Consider the following 21,899-nt stretch of genomic DNA (forward strand, 5'->3'; position numbering starts at 1 on the left):
GATACTACTAGTAATGATGAAGGCTATTCGGAATCTAGTTTGGAATTGAGAAGTAAACTAGTTTAGAATATCTCGTATGGATGTTTGGACATGTAGAAAAAACCTGAATTTTCTATGAATACACAAAGTCAGGAATATTCATACATCACTGAAAAAGGATGTGGTGAAAGAATTTGTTAATGCAGGGATAATAGAACCTATTGAGGCACCCCCTTGGGTTTCACATTTGGTAGTGGCATGCAAGAGTAATGGGAAACTGAGATTATGAATCATCATCTCCTTGTATTTGCTAGGTATTCACTGGCGCCACGTAAATAACATTATAGTTGATCAATTTCCCTGGCCAAAGATCAACAAAATGTTGTCATTGCTAAAAAGGAACAAAATGGTATCACAAGATACCATTGTCAAGTGAGAGCAAGCAATACACTGCATTCATCATGCCGCAAGGCTGTTACCAATATAGGACGATGCCATTTGGTGTGGCTTTGGCAGCGGTCATGCTTCAATGGTTGATGAACCAGTTATTTGACAAGATTAAGGGTGAAAAGGTTTTCAAGATGACATACTACTGTACAGGAAGAACAGATTGGATAGAATTCTGCTCAAAGTATATTTCCACTTTTGCAACAAGAATATACAATATAACTGTTGAAGAAGAAGTGCAAGTTTGAGTGGTCTCCAGAGTGCGAGTAAGAGTTTTGTAATTTAAAAGATTGCAATACGAATGTGGCTTCTTTGACCATAGTGTAATTACTACAGACGCAACAAGTAAGGGATTGGGGGCTGTCCTGTCCCAGGTAAGGGATGACAAAGGAAAATGTGATCGCTTATGCCTCCAGATCACTTTCACCAACTAAGGAAAAGCATTCCGTAATAGAAAAGGAAACTTTTGCTTGTGTTTTGGTGACAAAACATTTTAGGGCATTTGTGTGGGGAAAATGTTTCACGTGGAGATGTGACCACAAACCATCGATGAAAATCCTTACAACCAAGGGCACAATCAATACGTCTGCTAGAGTGACGAGCTTGTCTATTAAACTACAGGACTACAATTACACATTTGAATTTGTTCTAGGATAGGAAAATGTGATCGATGATTTCCTGTCAAGGATGCCTAAGCAACTGGATGTTTGTGAGGATGAGTTGTGGAATTCAGACCAAATAGCGTATGTACATAACCTAGGAGATAGGGGTATAAGAAAAGAAATATGGGATACCGAGTACATTAAGGACGAACTGTTAACCAAAGTTAGGGAAAATCTAGAACAAGCATTTACAATGCAACGGTTTCGCCTTTGGAAAAGTTAGAGCGATTGGCAATGTAAAGGACAATGCCATTTATTTATCTGTTTTCAAAACCAACACAAATACAAATGTTGTCATTTACAATGCCAATAGCTCAAACTTTTCCAAAGGCGAAACCGTTGCATTGTAAATGCTTGTTAAGGTTATGGCGCTATTGTAAAGCACTCGGACACCTTTGGTCAATGTCCGCGCTATATAAAACTGCAATGAATGAGAGTGACCAGATGTCCCATATTTCACGAGGCCGTATTGGTTTTCAGAAGCTTGCTACGGTGATTTTAGCAACTTCAAATACAGATCGTATTATTTTAAAAGAGGGAGGGAGCATTTGACTTCCACGGGTGTGGCTCTAGTATGGAACGTAGGTCATCTCTTAAAACAGACTGCATCAGCCCATTTAAAGCAGTACAGGAACGGCTCTGGTGGATCCTCGGTTAATGATCCCACCAAAGGAATAAGGTCCTGTCATAGGTAAACTTGTTTGAAAATTAGTAGTGCGCGTGCACACACCGATTGTACGGGAGGAGTAGAAGTAAAAGTAGGCGATTATTTTAGAGTGACGTTTGAGCATACAAGACTAATAAAGAGATACCTACGCACGGTTAAATTCCTATTTTTTTTTTTTTAAAATAGGAGTCTACTTTCGGGTGGATCCTGAGTTTCAAGATCTAGTCATCCTCTTTCCAACTCCACATTACCAGGATACCCCAACGCCCCGTAAACAAATTGATTCTCCCTTTCTATAGCCAGGATGAGAGGTCAATGCTATCTATCTCTCATACAGTAAAGATTGTACGGAAGGACTTCCACTATGCGCATCCTCACAAACTAGCAAAAAAGATGTCTGCAACACTGCAGCATGGCTCTTAGTGGCCGCAAAGTTGGAACTTATCACAATAACAGCACTAAAGTATATTCTAAATTAACAAAAAGCAAAACTCAGGCCAAAAAGTGAGTCTTTGGCTTCCCAAACATGCACGATCCGGGCAAGATTTAACAGTCTGACAGACCCCACGTTTGCCATGAATTAGGATGGAGCCGGCAGATCTTGCAAAACGGGGGTGACAACAAAGAGGTGCTACTGCCATGCATTTACACCCTTTTGGTTTGTGAATAGTTAGACCATGTTGCTTAGACCATGCTGCTTAAAAATTAATAAAGGCTGCTACCAATGCTGTTTCACACTTTGGGAAGTATTAAAGGTAATTCAGGGAGTAACCTAATACTTGCATGCAGGAAAAAAACACATGCTGGGTATGTCACGTGTCAGGATACAATGCTATTTTCTGGAAAATTCCAAATAAGATGCACTTTTGCCATCTAAAAAAAGATTGATCATCAATTGTCTGACAGATCTTCCGAGCTTTTAGTAATCTAAAGCCACTAGCCATAACTCTCTTGCCAGCTACAGAAGAAAGAACACACTGAATGCTACGAAGGGGGTGGGTCAGAGCTGGGTAGAAGTTTTACATCTGTTGTAAACCATTGCATGTGCCACTCAGCCGAAGCCACAGCTCCCTCATCTCGTTCAGAGGCGGAGGAAAACTTCTGGGTTTTAGCTAGTGGGCAAACAGCTAGCACTACTTGTTGGAAAGCTCTTCAGTTTTCCAAGCCCACCCTAATTAAGGTGCGCTTTCTGATATTTTTTTCTTTCTTGGCCCGCCACACAAGGCCTTATGATAGTGACCCGAGGTATGAAGAATGACCAAAAAGTCCTTTACGTTAGGAGGAAACCGTCACCATGCCAGAAACTTTAGGAGTTCTACTTTTTTTGGGGGGTAATATTTTTATTGGCATAAATAACAATAGCAGGGCTCAAGACAGATAAAAGGTACCTACACTGGGTATGGCAGAGCATTCTATAAAACAATGTCAGTACATTTTGCAATAGACAAAAATGGCTTAAATCCGTTTCCGTTGGTACAACTCTCGAGTCCCCAAGTCCTTCCCGTCTCCTAATCCGAATCACTCCCTCCATCTGTCGTTGGTGGATCGCACAGATACCCTCTATATTCATTCCAGGCACCCCAAAGTTTGTCCCATTTCCGAGGGCACCCCGGGTGCAGGTACACCACTCTCTCTGCCAACATTGCTGCGTCAAGGTCTCTGCACCAGTCTACAAGTGCCGGTACCTCCCCAGATGCCCAATATTTGGCTATATTTTGTTTGGCGTACATTATACCCAATGTCACCCAATCTTGGACAGGTTGGATAAGATCGTTTGGCTCCCAGATGTTCAGTAGACAGCGCCTTGGCTCCGGGACTACAGATTCCTTCACCACCTGCGACATTATTCTCATGACCGTGGCCCAATATGCTGTTAGGAGTTCTACTTTTGTTTATAAGCTAGCCCCCAGTTTAGGGATTGTTCCACAAAAACAAAATAATGCTGAGGAGGTCGCCATAGTCCGGCAAGCCTTTTGGGGAACTCTTCTTGTAAAGTGTCTGCTTTAGAAATGGGGAAATCACCATACCCCAGCGGTGTGGGCTGCCTCAGAGACTCCCCCGTCGTGGTGTTTGGCAATCTGTCAACGAAAACCTCAAACACTTCCTACCCCCTCAGCTATGCTCATAGTAGAACTACTCTACCACAAGGGACCCTGCAGACTTCAAATATTTGTGGTGTGGGCAGGGGCACCATGGAAGCTGGAGTGCACACTGTCTTCAAGCTCATCAGGCCAAGAAATCTTAATAGCATTCAAAAAGTGGATCCAAATGAATCTATTCTCAAATGTAGTTTATTGAATTAAAAGATAATTCCTGCCTTTCGATCATGTTACAGACCCCTCCAAACTTCTCTGAAAGTTACTTTGACACGAGTTCCTTAAGTGGAGTGATCAACGATTGTCAGGATGCAAGGGATTCAATCTGCAACTCCGTCCAAGTTACTGCAAGAGCCACCTGTGGGTGCAGAGGGTCTGGAACCACCCTAGCAATCTATGCAGATGGATCTGGAAACGACAAAGATGCTAAGGGCTCTCTCTGGTAGCCACTCATTCATTAGTGCAAAGCATAGCTTCAAGAGCCCGTTATTAGAAGCACACGGGTCTGACACCACACAAATCACGGATGCAGATTGGTTTGGTAGAGCCACCCATTTGGTTAAAGTCTGATGTCAGCACCTATGCTTCTGTGAGTGAGTGTTTCACCAGTAGGGCTCAGTCTATGCCCCACTTAGGTACATATTTCACAGTGCTGGTGCAGAGGGTTCATGGGTGCCACAGGAGCTTGATGAGCCACGCAATCTCGCACTCATGTGTACAAATGGTCGTTAGAAACCCACCCACGACTGCAAAGGAGGCTTGCCTGACCCACGCAGGAAAACAATGCACCCTTGACAGTGCCCGCGATAGTTAATGGATGGAGGCTACTACAACAAGAAGGAGATTCGGGTTTGGAATACAAGATCCAGATTTTTGTGTTTTACTTTATTCATCATTTTCAGGTAAGCCACGGAACCTTGCAAATAAACAACACACTACATGGGTAACAGAGTAACAAGAGTAGTGCATTCGTGTATCAGTAAGTAAGTAAATATTTTATTTGTATGTGATTAATTAAAATCTTTACAAAATTCGTGTATCGGAAAGGGCCATTAGGAGCAGTAAGACCATCGCAACATAAGTGAGTCAAAGAAATAAAGGGGGTGGGAAGATAAAGTGGTAGTGACCTTGACACATTTTAGAACGGTTACAACAGTATATTTTCGGATATGACAAATACAACCGGTGGCACATACATAGACATAGTAGCCTCGCATGTCACTCCGTCCGGGTCTCCAGAGACGGTAGGTATTCTCGAAGTGGCTGCCAAATGTCTTTAGGCCGAGCAGAGGGGGACTGTCACAGCACAGATTTCACAGGTGGTCTCTCGAAAGGTCGGGATGCTCAACCAAGCAGTAACGCGCGGGCAACATTTACTGTCCCAATGTAATGCAATCTCTCGCTTTGTCAGTAGCAAAGCAATAGCCGTGAACTTAACAAGATTCATATTTAACCCAATTATGAATCGTGTGCGATAATTTATTGTTAATGAAACCATTCGGCAACGAGTAAAACAAACTCAAAGGCGGGACTGGAGTTTTTGACATCAACCACTGCTCACATAGAAATGAACGGAGGAAGTTATTTTTGGAGAGAGCAGAAAAATAATAAAATCTGCTACATCAGGGGCGATGCGCCTGACACCTCCCCCGGTGGCATGAGTGCTGTGTATGGAAGGAGCAAAAAGCTTGCTAGTAGGTTTTGATCAGCCCCGAGCAGAGTGCCCTCATGTGCCACAACGGCATTCCTACTCCCATCCCACTCTGAAATGTAATGCCTGCGGGTTACAGCACAGAGGAAGCCGCCACGTCAGAGGGGGACCAGGCCTACCAATCGATCGCCGACCTCGAATGTATTCAAGCTCTCGCCCGTGACACCTGCACTCTCTAGGAAGAGGGCAAATGTCCGGGGTGGTGAATGTCACTCTTGCCACATCGATGGCAGACATAAGCTTAGGTATACTGTAAATACAGTATGACATCCCTTCTATTTCTGTTGGACCGTTTATGACACTCTGGTGAGATCCTTAACAGAAGACTATACAATGTACTATAGCATTCACTAGTTTTACAATGCTTCAACCCAAGTTACCTGCAATGCTAGAGCGCTCAATTGTACCACCAGCTCCTTACGTGACTATCTCACGCAGTCCGGTGTTTTACTTTACATCCTGGAACTTCTAGTCCTGTTTATCGCAATGGCAAAACGTGCACTACAAGTCCCAGATTGCAAAGCAAAAACACAATGAAAGCGCTAATCCTGCATAGAACTGGAAACTTGTGAGTTTTAAACAGCGCCCTGCAGAACTGCCTAGGGTCAGCTAATGTGTTCTGATTTAATAACGGGAGTCACACAAGATCGCAACACAACAGGGACAATACAATCAGCATATGGAGTGGCTCTGACATCTTAAAATAGGTGTGGTTCCCACTTCAACTAAGCCTGACCCCAATCCTGCCGGAGCCGGATGCATGCACACAATACAATCCCTCAGGGACACAGTAAAAAAATATAAATTTTGGATCCGTTCATTTTGTGCATTCTGAATCTCACAATCAATTAATTACAAGAGAGAGGAAATCTTTTAGATACCGGTCACAAGTATGAAAGTTCCGTAATGGGAGAGGCAGGAGTACCAGACAAACTACGTAGAGTAAAAAGCAAGGTGTAATAAAAAAGGCAGTCATGGTGATGGGAAGTACTAGGTCATGAGACACATTCCTGAAAGTCTACAGGAAAGGGGATCTCCGAATTTTAACACACCCACGTCTCGGGTGGTTACGCTGAAATAAAAAGATGCTGTGCAGTGACGGATCTAATCTAAGAAACTGACACGCACTGGTGGGAAGCACCAGAGGGTATTTGACATACAGTCAAGCAGTCTGAAAATTAGTGTCTTACTTCTTAATCCAAGTTGGCAAGACATCTTGCACACAACGGACACTGGGTGGCTCAAGTATCTGGCAGGTAAAGCAAGTTGCGGTGTCCTTAATCTAGCAGAAAAAAACAGACTGGGGCATCCAAATGCCCTACGAAAAAGAAGACATTGTATTACTTTTCACAGCAGGCAGTGCAGTATGTTGGTGCACAAAACTGTTAAGTGTTGGAGATTTCCTGGATGCTGCAGGGAGTGTAGAGAAATGAGGTTCCTGGAAGGGAATATCCTGCAGCAGGGGAGTTCCCTGGAACTGTCAGACACTGCAGGCTGGGAAGGTCCCATGGATCTGCGAAGTAATACTGTCTGCACCTGCTGGCCCCTCTTACCTGCGCAAGACCGGGTCTTCCATATCTTGAGCAGAAGGATGATAATAGCCGCCAGGTGAGACAGATCTCCAGTAAGTCTGAAGACGTTCATGATGAGGGGGTTGCTGCGACCAGGGCCCTGGTGAAATAACGCTGACTGACTGCACACCTGGCAATGAAAGGGCCCGGTTCCGTACTGCAGCTGGGGTAGGTCTGAAAATGGCGAGCGACGAGCGACGTGGCCCGGGGACGTGGCCAAACATAGGAAGGTGGAGAGAGGACTCTTGGAGCGCACCGCCCCCTCGGGACGCACAGCAGCATAGCGGACATCTTGAAACGGATCACATTGGCAAAAGCAGTGTCCCAATGAGGTTTCAAGAGTGACTAAATCACCGCATATAACATGTAAACTATGAGGTATTTATGACTAACGTTTGCTGGAGTCAATTTGTTTCAGCATCACTTGACAAGGAAATAACATATGACTATAACTGTATTACTTATCAATATCAAGAAAGCAATACTGTTAGAAAACGGCAATTATTTAAGGAACGAGTAAGTATTAGGAGCATGTTTTGTTATTGATTAATTATTGATTCTTTGTGCATGTTTTATTTAAATTACCACTTATGCAGACCCTACTTCTGTTTCATAATGGCCACTTTATTACGCAGACCTGTTGTCTGGTTGCCTAGGCATTTACCAAGCGTGCTTTCTTTTCGATCGGAGTTACAGGAGCGGCCATCTTGCACTGTCAAGGATTTTCACAAATATATATTGTTTACAAAAAATCCCATTTGAAACTTAGTCTTATTTTGATTGTTTGCCAAACACCACATTTAATTAATAGTTTCCAATAGCGGTTTCACAATTAAATTACTATTGTATCCCTTATACTCATTTTGTAATCATCTCGTTAGTCTTTTCAATGTTAGCAATCATTATTAGGGCGGGAGTGGACACGGACGGCGGGAGGGGGCGGGAGAGGACACGGACGGCGGGAAACGTGCACAGGACAGCGAGGGGGGGGCGGAAAGGCACACGGAGGGGGCGGGAATGGACAGACTTTCAGTGAAAGGGGAGGGAACGGGAAAAAACGTAACTCCGCCCTGGGAAAAAATCTCGGGAACTCCCCCGAATCTGGTCCGGCCTTGACGGACAGATCTCTGTTCCAATGGCTAGCCTCCATTTATGGAGCTAGCCAATGGGACAGGGGGGCGTATTCCATTTTCCTTACTGGAATCAAGAGATTTCTCTGGAGGCGGAGCTAAGAGCTCCGCCCTCCAGCGAAACCTAAAAAGGATGGGCAGGTAAAGTCAGATTGGAAAATGTGCTAATTGTTTTGGGAAGTGAGATATGAACTAGGTGTGCGGGCAGAATATGTTTTGAGAGGAGAGAGAGTGGTTCCACCAACAAGTTTTGGAGATTCAATGGTAAACCTATGTCATGAAGCACATTTTGTCATTGTTAGAACTAAACAAATTGTAAAAGCATCATTTTGGTGGCCTGGTAGGAACGTGGAAATTGAAAGATATGTTCGGAATTGTGAAGTATGTACAACAGCTGATAAATCTTTAAGTCACTTTGAGGCCTCCAATGAAAGCAAGTCAAGTACCCAACATTCTGTGTGACAATTTATGTTATGGGACCGATTGGTACAAATCACAAGTACATCACTGTACTAATTGACATGTATTCTAGATGGCTCATCTTTAGGATCTAAGAGAAAGTGGATACCACTTAAGTGTTGACATTTTTGGATCATGTATTTTTGGTACAAGGAATTCCGGCAAGTCTTATCAGTGATAATGAGGTGCAATTGACATTGGTCAAGGGCAGAGAATATTTTGAAAGGATTAGGAATTAAACACAGGACAACAGCTTTGTACAATCCCAATAGTATTGGCATGGTTGAGCGCTTTAATCGTGTCATTAAAAAACACCATTCAGTATGCTGTACAAAAGAAATTGAGATTGGGAAGTGCAGCTCGATAAAATGGTTTGGGCTTACAGGGTATCGGTATGCGAAGTTACAGGGTATTTTTCTTTTACTTTTATGAGAGGGAGAAACCCAAGGAAAAAGTATGCACCAGGATGGTTATTCAAATCCCGTATTGTACAATGGCCAGAGGATTCATTAAAAAGAGAGGCTGGAATCAATGCAATCTAAAATAAAGTAGTATGATAATATGCATTTAACTAAACAATGTAAGATTGTTGTTGGACAATGGGTGAGAGAATAAAACATGGAAAGGTCCCAAAAGAGGAAAGTAGGTTTTATGAGCCTATGGAGGTTGCAGAAGAATTGAATAATGCAGTACAACTAAGTAATGGAAAGGTATGGAATTTGGAAAGGATTGCTAAACGCTCTATTCCGTCATCCACGGGAAATGTTACTGCAGATAAGGGGTGTGTAATGGATTGTGTATTTGATGAGAACAGAGTTGACAAAAATGCCGACAGAAATGTTCCTGAAGTTACTATACCTGTACAGGAGGATGTTAATGCATTTAGAGAGGTTACTGTCCGTGAATTTTCTTCCCAAGAGGATAGAGAAAAGGAACATTTGTCTGAAGGATGCACTTAATTTGAGGAGAACAAATAAAACGTTAAAAGCTACCACCAGTATGGTTGGAAGATTATATCTCTGATAATTTTCCTTTGTAGCGTGTAATTTATTTGAAAAAGTTCTTGTGGGAAGAAATTACGTGTTATTTTGCAGAATTACAGGTGTTCATTTTATGGTATTTTTGGGGTAGGGCATACGTTTCAAAAGAATGAAAAACAAAAGAAAGGGGTGTGTGTGTTAGGTCAGTCTTAGAATACTCTGTGATAGAACTGAATGTGGGAAGATGGATGGGGGGCGGGGGGGGGGGAAGGGGACGGTTGAGACAGACAGCGACAAGACCTACCTTGCCCCTGAGACTAAACCTATGTGACTTCAACCAATGTGGTCGGATCTTTCATAAAAGCCACGTTCAACTGTTGTCGTAAACTGCTGCATTAGGTTAGTCACGTGATCTATTTTTTCAAGTTAGTGGGACCACAAATATGATAGTTTCGACCCTCTAATACTATTTAAGTAGGTGTGAGATCAGCTTTTGTTCTCTAGGATTTCAAAATAAATGGCATGGCTAGGATTACAAAATTAAAGGCAATTTTACAAGCTCTGAAGGGGGTAGTGCGTTAGGCCAGGTTTTGGAATTTGTTTTGTTGCCGAGATCACAGGGTAAAAAAAGATAGCTATTGCTAATCTTTTTTTATGTATCATATCTTTATTTCAAAAACTAACAAAGCAGTTACATTCACCACAAATGTAATATACTGTCACTTCTCCTGGTTACAACTTTAACATTCTCAACGATCTTTACAACCCCACTATGCAAGGTGTCCTCCGTTGTTTCCTCCTTAATCAATTCCCTCCTGCATTTCCTCCCACCTCCTGTGTGGCTCTGGAGCCGTACATGGGTTGCCTCTAAAGTCATTCCATTTATTCCAGACCTTCCCTCATTTGCGGTGGCATCCTTTATTGGTATACACCTCCTTCTCCACAACCATACAACAGTCCATATCCCTCTTCCAGTCCCTCAAGGAGGGAGTCACATCAGAACCCCAGGCATGTGCTATATTTCTTTTGGCAATCATCTGTGCAAGTCACCCCTGTTTGGTCTCCACTCCCCAAATCCGTTGACTCACATACATTGAGGAGACACCATTTTGACGAAATTAGCAACTCACCCCTTTACACTTCATTTAAACATTGAATTATTGCCATCCAATACTCTTGAATTTTAGGGCAAGCCCATATTATATGAAAGAATGTCCCTTCCAATCTAGAGCCCCTACGACAGAAAGCATTGGTTAGTTTCTCCATCTTTACCAATGTGGTGCATGAGATGTAGGCCCTATGGAGGATTTTAAGATGCACCAGGCGAAAATGGGCTCTATAGCCACCTCCCGAGGGGAACCAAGTGCCTCCAGCCACTGCTCATCTTGCATATCTGGGATGTCTTTCTCCCATTTCCCACTTAAGTTGGTTAACTGCTCTGGTGCATGATTCATCAATTTCCGATATGTTAGTAAGATCGCCTTTTTTGTGATATGTTCCTCCAATAATCTGTTTGCAAGAGGGGAGGATTCTGGGAGAGGCACACCCTTTGGCAGGACTGTCTGCAGGGCGTGTCGGAATCGTAAGTAGCGGAACGCCTCAGTGGGAGCTAGGTTGCACTCCTTCTGTAGTTCTGTGAATGGTTTTATTCTCCCTCCCCTCCACACTTCTCTCACTGCCCAGAAGGTCCCACTTGTCGTACCCCTGTCTCTCTCTCTCAGGCTGTCAAGGAGTTGGGATTCCCACAAGGGTGTCACTTGCATGATTTTCTTTTTCCATCACATCTCCCCCAATGTCGAGTGCCAAGTCTGGAATGTGAGAGCCGTAGGTACCAATAGTTGGAGTTTTTTCGGCAGGGTGTATAGCACGGAGGTACCCTCGGGGACCCAGGGTTAGCCGGTCCATCTGGTATGCCGTTTCGGTCATGGGCATGTGGGCCCAATGATTAACTACCATTACTTGTGCTGCTCTGTGGTAGTTCCGAATATCAGGGAGAACTATCCCCCAGTCATACCATCCCTTAGTGAGTTTATTCAGTGCTATTCTTGGAGACCCTCCCCCCCCCATCCCACCACAACTTTCTTATCTCGCCCTGTATGGATTTGAAATAGTCTTCCGGCACCGGGAAATGAGTGTTTTGAAGGACATAGAGAAAGCGTGGCAGTGCCATCATTTTGATGGCACTTCCTCTCTCCCAACAGGGAGAGAGGAAGTGCTCCCCAGTGGTGCACGTCTTCCTTCAATCGGAATTGGGGGGGGGGTAAGAAAGAGTGTAGATTTTTTAGCCATAAACGGTTCACGGTTGGCTGTAACAAAAATGCCCAGGTATCGGAACCCATCTGTCACCACCTGTGCCTCGCAATCTTTTGGCACTCTCTGTGCCTGCCCGTGTAGAATGAGGACCACCGATTTTTACCAGTTGTTCGTGTATCCAGAGAACTTTCGGTAGGTGACGAAGACATTTAGGATTCTGGCGATGGAGGCTCTGGGCGAAGACACAAACAGGAGGATATCATCGGCAAAAAATTAATATTCTATCTCCTCAGTCTGCCGACCAGCTAAGGCCATGTATCAGCCCCCCCCCCCCTTTTAATTCCCCCCTAGATCCAGACCGCCAGTGGCTCGAGAGCCAGTGCAGATATTGCTAATCTTGATGACATCAATGAACACAGTGGTCTTGGTTACAGATGCTAGAATCTGGTTTGCAGTGCAGGCGACCTTGGAGAGTGTGATGCGATGCAGACATTATACCTCTGTATTAAACAAAATTAGAGAGCAAAGGGATTTTTATCCACCTAGGTGGACGGAAGGGTACTCCCGATCCCCTGGTTAGGTAGCTGTATAACAAAATAAGGAGTACCACCAAAGACAAGGCTTGGAAACCAATATCGGTGGGATGAGACTCTAATGTAAAAAAAGAAGAAGTCCTTCTTTGTTTTTAAGGAACCCCTCACTCACCGACCTGGTCGGTGACATGCTTCATCATCGGGGCCACCCTGACAGCCGAGTGCCGTCAAGGTGTGCTGCAACACCTGAGATACAGTGGAGCGGGTATGTGAGTGATGAATGTAATGAAAAAAAGTCAGTGAATTAAAAATTGTCCTGGTATGACTTATCCAAAGATTATTTATTCTAAGACTACTGGACAATGTTAAAAAAAGGTGTATGTCGATACAGTGAAGGCTCAATTAGGACCTAATGTATCTGTGGTATGTGTTAGGTCTACATGTTTCAAACCAACAAGGGGAATTTACCGGTTTTTCTTCAGGACCAAAAAATTAAAAGGAGTTGGGTGGTCAGGGTACACTAACACCCTGCCATACCTGCCATCCTTTTTAGACCCAAACTAGCAATTTGCCAAGTGGGTAGAGAAAAAAGTAACCCTGAAGTGGTTACATTTAAAATGCAAAAAACCTGTGAAGAAAGAGAGGATCATAAGTCATAAAAACTGGTTACATGCCTGCAACGTAGTGAAGTGACGTAGTCCGCTCTATCTGTGAATCATCCCACATTCAATTAATGCGAATTATCCATAGTGCGGTGTATCAGCATTGCTTCTGAGTGGAAGTTTTTTAGATTCTACCAGAACACACATATCAATATAAGTGTGAAGGTGAACACGCATAGATATATTTTTTAGCCAGTTTGTTACAAGCTAGATAGTGCGTGACTAAGTCATAACTATATATTAATAGTGCCAGGGATTACCGACGTGATAATAGTACAACTTGATCCAAAGTTACATACAATACAAGACAGACGACACATTAGACACACATTGCCAAATAATGAAAGAAGTGCTCACTCCTCAATGGGGGAATGTTGGCTGCATGGGGATTGAGGGGAGAGATCACAAAGCTCGAAACGTATTCTGTGAATTCAAAGAGAGAGGGGAGCAAATCAGTTCGCAATCCGGCAGAGAATACCGCATTGTACTCCTTCTGTTCGAAAGAAAAGGCAAGGAAACGAACGCGTTTCCTACTGTTACAATCTCTACTTACAGTTTCTGATGTTCAACATCGACCATCAACCTATGCCGCCCCTCCGCGCACCCGTGAGGAAACGAAGGCAGCGCCGAAGGTAAAGGCGGCCGCCATTGGGGGCGTGGTTAGCGATGCGTGCTGTCGTCACGTAGTCACGTGATAGTAGTACGGGAGCCCGTTTGGAAAATAGGGGGAGGGTTGCCAAAGGAACGCAGGTAAACAAACCTCAGTTCCGCGTGAAACTACGGGCAAATCCAAATGAATATTTCACAAGACCATGCAAGAAGTATTCTACAAAAGATCATGCAAGGAGTATTTCACAGAAGGGAAAAGGGGCCCCATTAATATAAATGACTGCTCAACTGGTATAGATCGGGGCAAGCAGTAAGAATCATGGCAAAGAACTGGAGTTGGGGTGTTTATTTAAGAGAATGGGGCGAACCCGTAAAAATAGAGGAATTCTCTATAAATCCGGGGCTTAGCAACAGACTGGAATAAGTCTAAGTGAAGAGGTGTATTAAAACTAGTGGACAAAGGGGCTGTGTCCAGAGCAGAACCAAGTGGATTCTGTACAGCATTGTAATATCATGAAGGGACTGTTTATCATTATCTAGCTGGGCAAACACAGACCATGAGGGTTGGGTGGGATGTTCAAGAAAGCACAGTTGCCCAGGGTATATTGTCATTCAGACCATGTTTGTGGGTAGATAGTCTGTATACCCATCTCTGCTCCTTCTCATATAGGCGTTTCTGTATGTTTGGTCCCGGAGTTACTTGCTCAATGATAGTCCAAAACATATCATTAGGTGTGTGGCCTTTCTCAAGAAAATGGTCAGTCAATCGGGTTGCATTTTTCTTGCAGCGTATGGTGCTGCGATGTTCACATATCCTCTGTTTGACCTTTCGAGTTGTCATCCCGATGTACCGTTTCTTACAAGTGCATTCGATCAAGTATACTACATTTTCACTGTTGCAGTTAGTATGTGAAATTTGCCTCCAGGTTTTCCCAATTTCTAAGTCCAGAGTTTTTGTATTCCTAGTTAAATGGCACACACTGCAATCTCCGCAGCGATAATGACCGGTTACATCAGGTAGACCCCAAATTTTGGTAATGGATTGTGTGGTAGGAGCCATCTTTATTTTTGGTCTGGTGTTGACAAGAGTGTCTTTTAAGCTCTGTGACTTCTTGAAAGAAAACAAAGGTTTTTCCCAGTGTAGATTGCCAGTGTTTATGATATTCCAATGTTTGTTTATACTTCTGGTCACCTGGTTTGATATTGAGTTGAACGTTGTCACACATGTTAGAGGTATTTCCTCATCGGTGCTGGTCTTTTCTTCAAGGAGTGCATCTCTGGGCTGGTTCCTGGCCCTCTTTTGGCATTTTTTCACTATCTTATTAGGATATCCACGGTTCCCTAATTTCAAAGATAGGTCCTCCGCCTGTCTTTTGTATTCAGACAGTTTGCTGCAGTTTCTGCGCAGTCTTAAAAATTGCCCATATGGTAGATTCTCCCTTAGTGGTCGAGGGTGGAAACTTTCGAACCTTAAGAGATTGTTTTTTGAGGTCGGTTTGTAATGAGTTCTGGTCTCCAGATGATTGCCTTCTTTGCTTATTACTACGTCGAGAAAAACAATTTCCTCTTTGTCGTAGCAATTAGTGAACCTGAGGTTGTTGTCACAGGTGTTAATCCAAGCTATGAATTGCTCAAGGAGTTCAGTCGGTCCTTGCCAGATGGCAAGGACGTCATCAATGTAACGTCTCCAAAAAGTCAAATTTTCGCGATATGGATTTGTGTTGTTCAGAACAAATTTGCTTTCGAAGTCATACACGTACATACCAGCTATGCTGGGGGCAAAAACGCTGCCCATTGAAGTGCCCCCGGTCTGTAGAAACAGTGTTCCCTCAAATTCGAAGTAATTGCGTTTCAGGGCCAAAGTGGCACATTCCAAAATAAAGGCCCTAGGAGTGTGAAAAGGCCAGTCTGCATTCTCTAGGGTGTTGCCCAGGACTCGGATGGTATCGTCCTGGGGTATGCTTGTGTATAAGCTCTCAATATCAAAACTTAGTAACACAGTATTTTCATCAACCTCCACATTCTGTAACAGGTTTAGTAAGCTCTTTGTATCTTGCAAATAGGTGGTTGATTTTTGTACAATAGTCTTAGGGAAAAAAATCACAGAACCTAGAGAGAGGTTCTAACAAGGAGCCAATACCAGAAACAATAGGACGTCCTGGGGGGGGGGGTAATCTACCCTTATGCATCTTAGGTGAGATGTAAAAATAGGGGATTTTTCCTTCAGTAGTACATAGATAATCCGCTTCTTGTTTAGATATTGCACCATTGGATTCTGCAATTTCAACTAATTGACAGATTTCAGCTTTCAAATCACTCGTGGGATCAGTGTTTAAAACTTGATAGTTTCTCGTGTCGCTGAGCAGTCGGAGACATTTTTACGGGTTCGCCCCATTCTCTTAAATAAACACCCCAACTCCAGTTCTTTGCCATGATTCTTACTGCTTGCCCCGATCTATACCAGTTGAGCAGTCATTTATATTAATGGGGCCCCTTTTCCCTTCTGTGAAATACTCCTTGCATAATCTTTTGTAGAATACTTCTTGCATGGTCTTGTGAAATATTCATTTGGATTTGCCCGTAGTTTCACGCGGAACGGAGGTTTGTTTACCTGCGTTCCTTTGGCAACCCTCCCCCTTTTTTCCAAACGGGCTCCCGTACTACTACCACGTGACTACAGCACGCATCGCTAACCACGCCCACCACGCCCCCAATGGCGGCCGCCTTTACCTTTGGCGCTGCCTTCGTTTCCTCACGGGTGCGCGGAGGGGCGGCATAGGTTGATGGTCGATGTTGAACATCAGAAACTGTAAGTAGAGATTGTAACAGTAGGAAACGCGTTCGTTTCCTTGCCTTTTCTTTCGAACAGAAGGAGTACAATGAGGTATTCTCTGCCGGATTGCAAACTGATTTGCTCCCCTCTCTCTTTGAATTCACAGAATACGTTTCGAGCTTTGTGATCTCTCCCCTCAATCCCCGTGCAGCCAACATTCCCCCATTGAGGAGTGAGCACTTCTTTCATTATTTGGCAATGTGTGTCTAATGTGTCGTCTGTCTTGTATTGTATGTAACTTTGGATCAAGTTGTACTATTATCACGTCGGTAATCCCTGGCACTATTAATATATAGTTATGACTTAGTCACGCACTATCTAGCTTGTAACAAACTGGCTAAAAAATATATCTATGCGTGTTCACCTTCACACTTATATTGATATGTGTGTTCTGGTAGAATCTAAAAAACTTCCACTCAGAAGCAATGCTGATACACCGCACTATGGATAATTCGCATTAATTGAATGTGGGATGATTCACAGATAGAGCGGACTACGTCACTTCACTACGTTGCAGGCATGTAACCAGTTTTTATGACTTATGATCCTCTCTTTCTTCACAGGTTTTTTGCATTTTAAATGTAACCACTTCTGGGTTACTTTTTTCTCTACCCACTTGGCAAATTGCTAGTTTGGGTCTAAAAAGGATTGCAGGTATGGCAGGGTGTTAGTGTACCCTGACCACCCAACTCCTTTTAATTTTTTGGTCCTGAAGAAAAACCGGTAAATTCCCCTTGTTGGTTTGAAACATGTAGACCTAACACATACCACAGATACATTAGGTCCTAATTAAGCCTTCACTGTATCGACATACACCTTTTTTTAACATTGTCCAGTAGTCTTAGAATAAATAATCTTTGGATAAGTCATACCAGGACAATTTTTAATTCACTGACTTTTTTTCATTACATTCATCACTCACATACCCGCTCCACTGTATCTCAGGTGTTGCAGCACACCTTGACGGCACTCGGCTGTCAGGGTGGCCCCGATGATGAAGCATGTCACCGACCAGGTCGGTGAGTGAGGGGTTCCTTAAAAACAAAGAAGGACTTCTTCTTTTTTTACATTAGAGTCTCATCCCACCGATATTGGTTTCCAAGCCTTGTCTTTGGTGGTACTCCTTATTTTGTTATACAGACATTATACCTCTGCCAGAATGGCATTCGCCACTGTGCAATTAAGGTTTGGACAGCGTTTCCGTTGAAAAGCATTTTTTTTAACTATCTATAACTTTTGACCCCGTAAAAATACTTTGAAGAAAAAAAACTTGGCAATCAGCCTACTTAAATAATTTACGGAATAACACGTTTTGAGATAATCAGTACTATGGGGAAAAAAAAGAGGTAAATAGGAAAACAAGAGATCTCTCATTTAGCTCACATAGGAAATTGTCCTCATTTCTGCGTCCAATCCCCACTGAAGAATTGCACAGAGAGTATTGGAGTGAGTGATCTTTACCTCCCGAGACAGGTTATCATTGTGTAGCCCTTAATTAGAGTGGTTGATAAACGGTCAGAGTTTACGGTACCCCCCATCTATTGTCTCCCACACCCTTTCTCCAGCACCTTGGACGCATCGTTTCTGGCCACCCCATTCCGAATCATGTCTATAAACTTCAGGGACCGTTCTACCCCACGTCCCGTCCCTCCCTCACCTGCCACCCTCACCGTGGCTTTTGTGGTGAGAAGCAACGCGTCCTGGTTGATGTTGGACACATCTGGGGAACTTTTCATGATGACACGAATGCGGGACATTGGTAGCGACATCAGCCGGTTCTCGCCACCGGTACCCGCCATCTTCTTCCTTTGACCAGTAAAGCGAGCAGGCGCAGTACAGTGGTCGAAACATCACAGCTTAGCCAATCAGCAGAATACCGGGAGCATTGTGAGCTCATCAACACAATAGAACAAACTCTATGGGCTACGCGCTCTACAGTTAAAACCCGTCACGTTATAAACTAGAGCGCTAACCGTTATTACGACCATCTTTGGTGTTTGGGAAACGTATGAATGGTAAATTGAGGCCAGGTTACACATGCAATATGGCGTCACAGAATTTGTGACTTGCGGCCTAGATTTCTGGAACGGCTGGTGTTTCCAGCCCGTAAACGAGGAAGAGGTGGTTTGTTTTGGTCTCTACAAATCCGGAAGTAAGAAATTGTGGACAGATCTTTCAATGAAGAAAGAAGAGGAAAATAGAAACTAAAAGGGGACTGAAATGTGCAACTATTGTGTAGGTTGCGCAAATCCTTGCGGCCGCTTTTCACTGAAGGGAGCAAGTTTGCTGTGAAGTGTGGCATGCTGTGCGATAGAATGGACACACTGCTTAGTTGACGGTGAAGGAAAACATCAACGTTTTCGTGGACATTTAGATCGAATTCCGTACCTTGGCTGTATTCACATTTTTACGTGGATTTTTTATGCTTAGATTTAAAAGTACTTTACAAACCTATCAAAATTAACTTTTGAGCAGTTCTTTCTCTAAATCCTATTTGTATGAACATTTTATCACACAGAATGAAATATATGTACCATTCAAAGATGGCTTACTTTTTATCACGTGACTGGTGAGGGGGACCTGTGCTGTCTGTTTGGGTCAGACGCGGGAGCAGCTGGTTTCTGCAGCCGGTGCCAGTGGATCGGAAGGGACAAGAACTGAGATAGGTGAGATGCACACGCTATACTCTCGTAGACAGTTGCCCCTTACTATGCTGCTGTTTGGAGCTTGTGACAGTTGTTCTCTGATGGATTATTGAACTTAAACCTAAGCTAGACGCTGTATAGGACATAACATTCCCTGCAGAATATTTGTAATATTGAGGAGAACTTTGGCGTGGGGTTTGCATTATGCAGTAGCTTAATCTAGTTTGCACGTTTGTTTATTGGGGAGAACTTGGGCATGGTGTTTCCATTATACAGCAGCTTAATATGGTTTGCACGCTTGTTTATTAAGAGCTGGAAATATGATTGATTTTGCTCTTTTAATTGTTTCACATGTCGTTTCACCTTTGTGTATTAAAATTATGTTTGTTGCATTATATTGGTGAGAACGATTCTTTTAAATCAAAGTCCTTTATTGCTTTGGTATGCCTCACATAGTAAGGATGTGGACAAAAGGTAATGATTGGGACGAGTGGAAGTAGGATTTAGAGTAATGAAGATTAACGGTACATAATCAGGCCGTTTTCCCTCAGTCACTTACGTTTTTTTTGTTTCACAGCTCTTTATTCATTTTTGTACGTTTATAGCACACATAGCAAGTTCTACTCTCTTGCCCAAATGTGACTCCACTTGTTACATGTTCGAAAGCCATACATCACCATGTTCAACAAACCCTTTTCTATAACACCAAACACTCGGTCCCAAGTATACGGCTATGATTTTTTTTTTAAAATATATTTTATTGCAGGAATCAGTCAAAGGTACAAATTGGTCACCCGTATAGTAATCTGCGATGTAAGCATCGACAATGTAATAACACCCAAACACGGCCATTCAGCCCACAACCCGGAGGTCGGGCGGCGTTTACATCGAATCGTTGCATAAGGGCCCAGCGGTCCGTCAATATTGAACAGGTGAAAATGAAAGGTTCTCTTCTGCTTTTCTAAACAACCTGAAAAAATAAATAAAAAGGAAAAACAAAACAAAACTCCCTTCCCCTCCCAAATAAACAGACCCCCTCAGAGGGCTAAGTTCCAAATCTTCAGTGCCATGAGTCTCCAGTGCTCACGGAAGCTGATAACGCTCCCCCTCCCTCTATCCACCTCCCCCTCCCACCCCGCCATCGGTGACCTAGTATAAGTTCAAAGAGCGTGTGGTAAGAGACATTATCCTTTCTGACGGGAACACCACATCCGTGTTACTCTACAGGGACGGAGGCTGGTCACCATCAACACTATCAGTGTCAGTGGGTGTGTCATGATCGCGCAGGGCATGCACCAATGCCTCCCACGCCTGCGCCGCCTCTAGCGCCTGCTCGTTCTGTTGCCGCCTCGCCAGCTGGTATCGCAAGGTACTCTCGCCCCCCTGCCCACTTAAGAAGTTCATTGCGCCATTTAGTGCCTGTTGGACCAAGCCGTGCCTTCCAGTGTCTGGTTATTTCCCGCTTCGCCAGGAGCAGCCCCAAGTCGATGAACTTACTAGAAAGTTTATTTTTGGGGGTATGCGGGAACCAGTGCAGAATCCCCACTGCGTCGTCAAACTGCAGGGACCTTTCAGTTACCCTGTTAAGCGTGTTCCCTATGAACGTCCAATATAAGGTCAACGCGGAGCAGGACCATAACATATGAATGAGGTCGGCCCGAGCGTCCGGCATCTAGGGCAGGCTGCCGTGTCCGAGGCGAAGTATTTCTGTATTTTCTCCGGGGTCAAGTAGGCCCGATGCAGTATATAAAAGTGGACCAATTGGAATCGAGCATTACGCGTACTTTTCCAGGCCCGGCGTATCAGCTGGGCCCATGTGGTCTCCGGGATGTCCTTCCCTATGTCTACCCCCCATCGGGTCCTGAGTGTGTCCAGGGGGGATAGCCTCTCGCTGACCATCCTGGAATACAAGCACGTTACTGCTTTGACCGTCCCTGCCGTCATCATGACGTACTAAAAAAAAAAAAAAAAAAAAAAACTTGATCATGACGTACTGACACGCCGCTGACAACTGCGGTTCCTCAGGACCATTCTTCCAGTGTGCTTGGAGTGCCCTCGTGATCGCCGCGTGAAGCAAGAAGTCGCCCTGGGGGATGTCAAAGCGGTCCAGAAGCACCGGAAAAGGCAGCAGCACTCCATCCTCATAAAGGTCGCCCATGAGCTGTATGCCCGCGTCCTCCCAAACCCGCAGCTGCGACCAGTCGCCGCCATGCGGTAGTGCAGTGAGCATCCCTAGCGGAATCTCCGGGGCATAAGGACGTGTCACTCCCAACCTGCGGTGTACCCGGTTCCAGCACGATCGTATCGTGCGTTCTTCTTGAGTGAGGTCCCTCAAAGCTAGTCTTTGTTGCAGCGCGATATAGGATAGAACGTGCCTGGGTATACCACGCCCCCGTGCCTCCTCCGGGCCTCGAAACTGCCGCGCTATCTCCTGAGTGTAAGTCTGCAGTTGGGCAGCCATAAAATATGTTTCAAAGTCGGGTACGGCCAACCCCCCCTCCGCTTTTGGTCTCATCAGGGTCTTGAGCGCCACTCTGCGGCGGCCCAATCCCCAAAGGAACGCCACAATCAAGGAATCCAGGTTCCGAAAGACAGCCGGTGGAATCCAGACCGGAAGTGTCCTAAAGTAATATAATAGCCGAGGGAGCGCCACCATTTTCAA

General features: G+C 44.2%; 2 protein-coding genes across 2 annotated transcripts in view; one reads left to right on the forward strand and one right to left on the reverse strand.

The window, feature by feature from the left end:
- Window positions 1-18,441, reverse strand: part of CHRAC1 (chromatin accessibility complex subunit 1) — a 122,361-nt gene extending 103,920 nt beyond the window's left edge. Inside the window, exon 1 of the mRNA XM_078686703.1 lies at window positions 18,263-18,441. Coding sequence (XP_078542829.1) covers window positions 18,263-18,391 — 129 coding nt within the window. The 5' untranslated portion in view covers window positions 18,392-18,441. The remainder of the gene's footprint in view (window positions 1-18,262) is intronic.
- A 77-nt stretch (window positions 18,442-18,518) lies between these two features.
- Window positions 18,519-21,899, forward strand: part of TRAPPC9 (trafficking protein particle complex subunit 9) — a 2,424,721-nt gene continuing 2,421,340 nt past the window's right edge. Inside the window, exon 1 of the mRNA XM_078686702.1 lies at window positions 18,519-19,258. The gene's annotated coding sequence lies outside the window, so the exon portion shown is untranslated. The remainder of the gene's footprint in view (window positions 19,259-21,899) is intronic.

Source organism: Lissotriton helveticus, chromosome 4_1, assembly GCF_964261635.1.
Source record: "Lissotriton helveticus chromosome 4_1, aLisHel1.1, whole genome shotgun sequence".
NCBI classification, from domain to species: domain Eukaryota; kingdom Metazoa; phylum Chordata; class Amphibia; order Caudata; family Salamandridae; genus Lissotriton; species Lissotriton helveticus.